The 9,796-nt window shown below is 36.0% G+C and overlaps 1 protein-coding gene across 4 annotated transcripts in view; it reads right to left on the bottom strand.

Moving 5' to 3' along the window:
• Positions 1-7,635: 7,635 nt before the first annotated feature.
• ESRRG (estrogen related receptor gamma) overlaps positions 7,636-9,796 on the bottom strand; it is a gene marked incomplete at both ends in the record, with an annotated part of 481,788 nt that continues 479,627 nt past the window's right edge. For all 4 annotated transcript variants that reach the window (XM_080698935.1, XM_080698936.1, XM_080698937.1 and 1 more), the window contains one exon: positions 7,636-7,880. In XM_080698935.1, coding sequence (XP_080555061.1) covers positions 7,636-7,880 — 245 coding nt within the window. The remainder of the gene's footprint in view (positions 7,881-9,796) is intronic.

Below are 9,796 nucleotides of genomic sequence, written 5' to 3'. Positions count from 1 at the left end.
AAACTTTTACTAACTAAAGCTTCACTGTTTCAGAACCCTTTGTCAAAAGACAAAATATAGGGCCTCTGTCAAAATTATTCAGACAATTCAGTACCCCAAGATTCTCCTCAGTTCTTTTCAAAACTACCCTGGAAAAGTTTTATCATGCTCAAAGAACATTTCAATCATGTACTGGACTTTTTAATATCTACTATGTTGCCTTTAAACATTTTGTTTCACAAATATACAAACATTTGGTTTATAATCCTCAATTCAAAAACAATTTTACTTGGAACAAAGTTTCTCATGTCTCAAATTCTATGACATGTTATGGCAATTCTTTAGTACTCTTCCTTTTTCTTCCACCCCCCCCCACACCTCTTAAAGTTATACAGTTGATGGAACAGTTAATCAATCTGGCCGGCATCTGTAATGAAAAGGGGAGCTCTTCTTGCTTTTAGGCCACAGATTCAGTACGTAAATCTCTCACGTGGCTGCAATCATAATATCCCCGCAGCTATGGTGTCACCTATTGTCATTTTCTGCTAATAAACAAATTTGAACTAACCAGGAATCCTAAATTTTGAGACTAGTTGTTTATCTGAAATATACTCTAGAGAAATAGCAATGCAATTCTGCTTTGAATTTAATTTAAACAGAAACAGGCAAAACAAATCTCTATGGAGGATATTTGACAATAATAAAATATTTCTCCCAGCGGGTGAGCTGGTAGCAATTGTATTGTTGCAATCCAAGTGCACGTTTCAGTAGGTCATTACCATCATAACAAGCCCTTGGACCAACTGGCATGGACATGCAACATTGAACCCCTGATGGGCACATTATTTCAGACCTTTAACTTCATGGAGAACAAGACAAATACTCCTGGGAAAGGAGGATTATATTTTGAAATTCCTTTCTTTTCAATTCTGTTTCATAATAAGATGCGTTACACAATCAATCTGCTACTACTTGTTTCATTTTGTTTTGTTTACCCATACTACCAATGAGCACAAGAAGCTAGACTAAGAGATTGGAAAGGAACAGAAACACCAACATAAACACTTATCTATTGGACAATGGACAAACCCATTCACTATGTAAACCATGGTGGGTTAAACAGAACCTTGAGTGTATCTTTATATTATTTCACAGGTTAACTGCAAATTGAATTCTTAAATAATCAAAGTATTCCTAAAGATTTTACAGAATCTCAAGAATGAAATATATTCTGTCAGTTCTATCTTATTTTTACTTCTCACCTAAACAACTTGGAAAATATAGGTAAGAGATGTCACTATAAGAAATTAAAATGTATAACTTTATTGTTCTTTTGATTTATCATTAGGGGGAAATAGGTACTTTGAGTCACATTATGGATAAATTTGTTTTTTATTTTATTTTTTTTTTTGGTGGGTCTAGGGATGGAACCCAGGGGCATTCTACCTCCAAGCTACAGCCCCTGCACTATTTTTTATTCTTTATTTTGAAACCGGGTCTTAATGAGTTGCAGAGGGCCTCACTAAGTAGCTGAGGCTGTCCACGAACCGCGATCCTCCGGTCTCAGCCTCCCGAATGCTGGGATTATAAGCGTGCGCCACCACGCCCGGCTTAGGATAAATTTAAAGCACATTAGGGACCCAAATGAGCAGGTTTTAAAAATAAAACAAGATGATGAAATATTCCTTATATACATGTTTGAGCAGGCATCTCCACTTTTATATGGGAACATAACCAGGAGATGTGGCTTGAGAGTCATCAAATAAAATGTGTTCTCTGTGTTACTTAGGGAAGGATAGGCATAGAAAGGGCAGAGGTGGTGGTGAACAAAAAGAAGGTAAAAACAGTAGAAGTGGCTTTCATTAGCTTTGTGAATTAGAAAAAATACTGTATGTTTGCCTTAATTAAAAGTAATTCTAGCAAAAGTTCAGAGCTAATAGCTGAAAGTGTTTTATATACCTTTACTGGTGCATTATAATTATACATCATAGTAAGATTCAGTTATATATTCGTACGTGCACAAATCACTCAGCATATTTCCCTCTGCATCCCTCTCCACTCTCCCCTTCATGGTAGTGAGAATGGTAGTGATACCTTCATGTATGAATATAACCTGATTTGAACTATCTCCTTCCTCAATCCTCCTTTTTCCTTCCCCACTCTACTCCTTCAATCCCTTTCAACTATTCTACTGGTCTCTCCCTACATTTAAAGGAAACTTCTTTTTTCCTATTTCTCTCTAGCTTCCATATAACTGGAGAAAACATAAGATCCTTCCCTTGACTTTGAGGCTGGCCAATCTCAGCAAAGTGTTTTATTTCTAAGGACTTTTGTAGCATAAGAAAGGTATAAAACTATAAAGCAATGGTTTCTCTATCTTGTCTTCCTGTTAGAATCACCTGGAGATCTTTTCTAAGTATTCAAAAGCCTACATTTTAGACCAGTAAAATCATAAATTTTATTAGTAATCCATTTGTCAGAACTACTTTTTTGGGAAGAAGGGATATTAAGGCTTGAACCCAGGGCCATTCTGAGTTATACTGCAGACCTTTTTTTTTTTTTAATTTTGAAACAGTATCTCACTAAGTTTCTGAGTCTGGCCTCAAACCTGTGCCTCAGCCTCCCAAGTACTGGTATTACAGGTGTGTGCCACTATTCCAGGCTAAAATTACTTTTTTATACATTGAAAAATACAACATGCTGAAAAATCAGGATACTACCTTGCTATTTGCCTTTATATTTGAGGCATCTGTGATGTATATCAGTACCAAAAAAGTTGTCCTCTAATGCTTCTAAATTTTAAAAAAGAGAATTTCATACGTGCACAAATCACTCGGCATATTATACACATACACACACACACTAGAGCTATATAAAGGCTTGTCAGAATGAATTTTGGGTTACCAAGATACATAGAATATATATATATATATATATATATATATATATATATATATATATATATATATATATATGAGGACCTCATTGGAAGCTTACCAATGTGATTTTTGAAAGTTTTATCTTGCATTGTTTCAATTGCATTCAAACACTGAACATGCATGAAGTAAAACATGATATTCTATGTTGAGCTGTTGCCACTCAAAGGACATTAGATTAGGGAAAGATAAAACTGAGCTGTCTTGCTGGCAAGCACATCTGAGTGACTTAGGTCATCCCCTGCTTCTAAAACGGAGGCATTTAGTTGCCTTTGTGTCTCTGGCTTGTTTCTCAAGAGAACCAGCCACCTCTGAAAGGTGAGAAATACACCATGAGCAAATGCAATGACAGAACACTCTCAGGATGGGCAGAGAAGCCAAGCAAGCGCATATTAGCACTTCAGTGATGGCTCCAGGAGGCTCCCGTGGAAGCTAGGACTTGACCCTGAGCAGCCAGGGCTGTGACCTTGCTGAGTGGAAAAGGCAAGGGGAGGCCCTTGCTGTCAGCGGTGCTGTTTAACCCTCTTGAGTTAGCAGGCAGCTCCTCCTCCTATTTGCTGTGCTGCTGAATTCCCATCCAGCAAAGCTGGTCAGCAACTCCAGTGCTGCTCCACAGAGCCCGCAGCCTGCAGAGGAGCTCCTTGCAAGCTGGAGCGCCTGACTTAACTGTTGATAGAGGGAAATAATAGGTATCTCTAGCAGGTTTTAATATGATCTTAAAATAGGGGGAAAGTTTTCTGTTATGACACTGACACAGAGGCGATGATTTCGAGTAATGCAGGATGATGTGGAGATGCTTTAAGATTAAATAAGAGCTATATAAAGGCTTGTCAGAATGAATTCTAATGTGCCATGAGACACTTTGCATACTCTTAAATATGCAAAATGTCTCTTGGCACCCTAGAATTCATTCTGACAAGCCTTTATATAGCTCTTATTTAAACTCCGACTTTATTTTTAGGGAACAGGTACTCAGAGATACTCTTTGAATGGAAGCAACAAAGGACAGTGTTTACTGCTTTGGTTCTTTGGTGGGGAAAGAAAGAAACACAGTACAAAAGAGCCATCAAAAGTGGAAGCTTGTTTAATATTGCTCTACCGTCATCCTGAAAGGCATAATAATTTGAGTTACACGTCTGAACTGATTGGAGTTACAGAATCATATCTCCTTTTTGCATTTAACAATATATACAATATAAAATAAATACATTTACACAAATGGACATTTGCTGGAGCACACAGTATGGTACACATCACAAAAATATACAATTGATTGCTTTACAGATGTGAAGCCCATCTACAGCTATAGACATGGTTTTATTATTTATTTATTTATTTATTTATTATTATTATTTTTACTACTGGCTATAATGCAACTCCTGGATTATTATAAGCAGTTTAAAATTTTGTCCTTTTACGATCTTTGCACATAAGACTGCCATAAAATGTTTTCTTAGGCAGGTAAACAGAGACGCTTAAATAATTAAAATACAATCACCAACACCCATTTTCTCTTCTATAAGAAAAATAGCAGTTTTAAATTTTTTATATCTTTTATGTTATCATTTAAATGCAAAATAGTGGAATAAATACAACAATCTGATCTGATTGAAACAGGAGTGTAACTACAAGTAGTTACACAATCATATTGCTTTAAATAAGAACAAACCTAAAAGAAGCATAAAAATTGAAATCATTTGGCTAAAACATAGACCTTTAAAAACTTTCCAAAACTTCACATTAAGTAAATGGTCTTGCTTGAAACTTGAAAAAAAACCTCAAGTCAGATTTAAAATGAGTATTTATCCTAAAGCCCGTGCAGTTCTTTTGGATATACATTTTAGGTTTTGTGTTTGTTTTATTTTCTGTATTTGTAAAATACTCTTTCTTTTTTGATGCTGAGAGTCAAACTGAAAACTAAGCATTGCATCTTGTTTGGTTAACATATCGCCATCTCCTGTTTTCAGTTGGTTGGCTTTTAAATTTGAAGCCCAAATACTTTAATGTGACCCAGTGAAAATGATGTACATATTGTATATATTTTACTTATATATAGTGCCATTGAATAGTAGCAACTTAAACCCTTCACAAACTTTCTGGAAAATAATCTTTTTAAACACTTACATATAGAAATAATCTTATAGAATCAGCACCTTTTTTTTTTCCCAGGAGTTGTATTTTCTGTTGTTATTTTTAAAGGGATGTGCCAATTTCTGAACTCCTATCACAGCTATAAATTTCAAGTTATTGACCATCCGAATGAATTGCTAATGATGATTTATCTAGAATCACACTACAGTCACTTCTCTACTGAGAAACCACAATCTACAATATAGTCCCATATAGCTAATGATAGATACACAGTATTCCTAGCACTGGACTGGTGAAACATCAGCCCAAGGTATTTTGTTTAAAGCACACAAAGTAGCAATAGTTTTGGAAACTAGTCCGCACCAAAAAGTTTTGCAACAACACAGAGCGAGTTAATAACAACATCTGAGAGATGATTGAGTGAAAGCCATATATATACAGCATTTAAAAATTAGACTTATCTATATTCTTGAAATATTCAAAGTTTTATTTCTAAGCTATACATTGGTATTCTATAATAAACCATTAGAGAAATTATTCCTTGTTTTGAAAATATTATTATGATTTTGATGTGTATCTGTTCATAATGAATACTTGTTTGGAGTTTCGATCTCTTAATTATTAATAGGAAGAACCTTATTACTGGTAAGGAATAGAATATACTACGGTAGTCTCCTGAGGAATTGTACATCCAATATTGTCTCTAATTCTACCCTGTGTCTAAAAGCACACACCACACAAGTCCAAACACCACAAGAACAAGACAACAGTCTTTGAATGCAACATAAAGTTCAGAAAATCACAGCAAACATGAAACATTGAAAAGCTGAACTACGTTTCTTTTGTTTGTTAGGATTACAATTTTAATTACATCTGTGTACATAGAATAAGACTGTTCACATAGTACAGGGAGCAGCTACTAACACTGGTCCATTGGTATAGCGTCTGATGGAGGTTACTGTTTATTGGTTATTCAGCGACTGTAGATTTCGGGGGCATCTAATTGATTTCTTCATTAGATTACACCTCTTAACAGTCTGGAACCTGACTGACTTTCATGCTGTGGCAATACTGGTTGAAAAGCACATATCTTGGCTTAGTTCTTGGTTAAAAAAAATTGCAGATTAATTTAAACAAACACTCCTAAATGAATAAACTCATGTGGATTCAGTTTTAGAATTTGGTCAGGCATCTGCTGTCTTTGACTTTATATATAAATTATAGCATTTGCCTTATTGCCTCTTAAATGAATACTGGCTCACAGCTCCTTCTGAGAAAAGATCTGTAACTTTGCAAACAGTCAGGATCTCATTCCTAACCATGTGGCAGCTAGAAATGATTATTGCAACTGTACCTCCCAGGTAGAGAGGTAAGCTCGTGATAACTCTGTGGATCTGTATTCCATGTGCAGGCTTACATATGTGACCGTTCAGAGTCATGGCAGGTGTAATCTAATCCTTGGTGTCAGTGAACATTTAGGTGAACTGGAGCTCATGTTAAGAAATTGATGTTTGGGACCAGACTGGCACACAACATAAATTGCATCCGTGGTAATATGCACCTTCCCTTCTACTATTGCTTGAGTAAGTTAAATTCCCATATTAATAAATGGCTGAAAAGTGATAAAGCTGGTACAAAAAAATCTCCATTTGTAAGAAGAAACAAAACATTTGTTTTAAAAATCTTCCTTCAGGATTCATTTGTCCTTCATTATTGTTCATAATTGTTCAAAGCCAGCACAAAATTGCAGTATTTCTTATTTCTCTTTAGTATTGCGTGAATGAATAAAGCTTAAACTATTCCCTGAAAAAGTTACATAGTAGCTAAACTAACAAATACCTGGAAGACTTGAAAAAACAATTAAGGAATCAAATGGCTGTAACTGATCTGGATGGAAAAGCAATGATAAGAAGCAGCCGAGGCAACGTTGCTTAGTTGTCTAATTAGAGGTTGCTCCCGTGAAATCTAATACTGCACTCAGTCAATTCGTTTATGTTGCACTGTACTTTTAGGTACGGCGGTTCTCTCTTTGATTCCTTAGTCACTGGGGACACTATGGTTCACGATAAGTTCACTGGTATCCATAGTATGGATCTCCATCCTTTGGCAGGGCTGGCTTCCACCTCTCTTCAGTTAGAGACCTCTTTTAAAAGTTCAGCAGCAAAAGGAAGAACAAGAAAGGGAAAGAGAAAGAAAAAGGGAAATGGGGGGGGGAGGAAGAGAAATTGTTCTTATAGTTAGAGCTATTTAAATTTTTGAATAAAAGAGAGAATGATGAGGAGAAGGGGAAAAGTAGGTGAAGGAAAAAAGGAAGAAAATGAGGAAAATAGGAAATCTCTAATGGAAGAAGCCAAGAAATGAGGGCGAGGGGAGTAAGGGAGGGGAAAAGTAAAGAGGAAGAGAAATGGAAAGAAAGGGAAACGAAGAGGAAAGATAAGGTGGAAAGGAACTGGTCAGGAAGGTACTGAGGAATCTGAAAGCTGCTGCATAGTCTTGCTGCTAAAATATCAGTGCAGTCTTTGTTGATTTTTTGATGTTGTTACCTAAATCGTAAGTTTCTTCGACATCACTCTTGGGTGTATTTTCCCTTTTTCAACGTGCAAGATGGGAAGGCCCAGGGAACTTTTAGTCAGACCTTGGCCTCCAGCATTTCCAAAAAAAGTTTGTGCATGGGGACTTTGCCTTCTAGTTTGATGTTGTAGAAGTGCTGCACAGCCTTGGTGGAGGTCTGCCTCAGCAGCGGCAGCGTCATCAGCATCTTGCCAGCTCGGCGAGGGTCTTCCATGTGCTGGCCGGCCTCGTAATCCTGCAGGGCCTCATGTAAGACATCCTGAAGCTTCTGGACCGCTTCCACATCTTCTATGTGCATGGAGTCTGTACAGTGAAGCAAAACACAGAAGCAATAATGTTAATAATATTAAGCCTATGAGGCTTAAAGTTTAAAAAAAAAAGATACCAGACCCAGACAAAGAACAAAAGAAAAGAAAAAAATAACTCTATACCAACATCCTTCATGAACATGGATGCAAAAATTCTCAACAAAGTACTAGCAGATTTTTTTTTGCACTGAGGGTTGAACCCAAAGGAATTCTACTTCCACGCTATACCTTAGCTTTATTTAGAAACAGGGTCTTGTTAAGTTGCTGAGGGCTTCACTAAGTTGCTGAGGCCAGCCTTACAGCTGTAATCCTCCTGACTCAGCTTCTTAAGCAGTGGGTTGTGCTATCATGCCTGGTGACTTGAACCATGCTCGTCTTCTTGAACTTGTCTGAGCTTGAAACCATGATTTGTTCCAAGTCTTACATTTATAAAATTCTCTTTTCTTCCCTAATTTTTACTATAGTAATTTCTAATACTAGCTTAAAACATAATAAATTATCAAAGATTATTATTTAAAACATGTTCTTTTTCCTCTTCTAAGATAAAATAAGAGAAAACTTTCTATTGATAAATCTTGGCTATTTTATTCATTACCTTATTTAGGTATTCATTCATTGAACTAAAATATGACAGGAGGTCATCTATTGAAAGTTATTATTCTAAGTACTGCCAAAGATGAATTTGTTTAAAATCCTGATCTTGTCTGCAAGGAGCCCATATTTCTTAAAGGAGTAAAACAGTTGATAATGGAGATCTTCATTAACAACTCCATGTAAAGATATTGAGTCTAGCCCTATACTGAAATCACAATAAATTATTTATCCTTTTAGAAATTTTAATATACTAGTAACAGTTTATTAAAGCATCCTTTAATACTCTATTTCTCTGCTGAAAAAATAAAAGGTGCCATTAGGTTATTGAGTTGTGAAATACTTTTTCATGTTTGTGAAGGTTAACTTTGCCCCTCAATGACTAATTTGAAACTGTAATTCAATTGAACAAAGAACAAATAAAGGGTTAACAAGGTTGCTACAATTATTCTTATGAGAAATGTGGGGTGTGGGGAAAAAAATAAAAGTTACAGCTCAAGTGCTAAGACAGACACTTAATTATATACAAGTTTGAATCATTTAGCACGTTTTATTGATTCTGATGACAGTTTATCTGTTAATTACACATAATGGAGTCTTTGGGGGATTCTTCATGTTTAATAATTCTAGTTCTCTGAGAATGTTGAGCTCTAAGATATATGTACTGTGCCCAGTCTCTCATACAATTTAAATATGAACAAAAAGAGAGGAAACATAATTAAAAATCAAGTAGCTAAACAATTTAAAGTCAAGTGGCCAGGCACAGTGGTGCTTGCCTATAATTCCAAAGTTTGGGAGGCTGAGATGACATCACAGGTTTGAGGACAGCCTCGGTAATCTAGTGAGGCTTTCCAAAAGTTAGTAAGACCTTGTTTTAAAAAAAATAAAATAAAATGGAGCTTGGGATGTAGTTCACATGTAGAACACCCCTGACTCAATCCCCAGTAAACACACACACACACACACACACACACACACACACACAGAAAGAGACAGAGAGAGAGAGAGAGAGAGAGAGAGAGAGAGAGAGAGAGAGAGAGAGAGAGAGAGAAAGAGAATGGAAATGATAAGCAGAGTAATTAAAAGATAGATGAATATAACTGGTATCATGTATTTTTCAACTTCCATGTAATTTGTTTATTCTTGTTCCTTTCACGTTGTCACTTTGAGTCATTTCACTGCAATAGTGTTGAGTTGTCTACTGTTTACCTTAGACAATTTTGTAAAGGCATTTTGAATAATCTGGACTATGGTTCCTACAAGTATTTACTGCTCATGACTCAACTCCTGCTTGGTAGAGCCAAAGAAAATGAATTCTTC

This window comes from Muscardinus avellanarius (genome assembly GCF_963383645.1).
Source record: "Muscardinus avellanarius genome assembly, chromosome: 7".
In the NCBI taxonomy this organism is placed as follows: domain Eukaryota; kingdom Metazoa; phylum Chordata; class Mammalia; order Rodentia; family Gliridae; genus Muscardinus; species Muscardinus avellanarius.
Note: the sequence above shows the minus strand (reverse complement) of the source record. Positions and strands in the feature narration are given on the sequence as shown.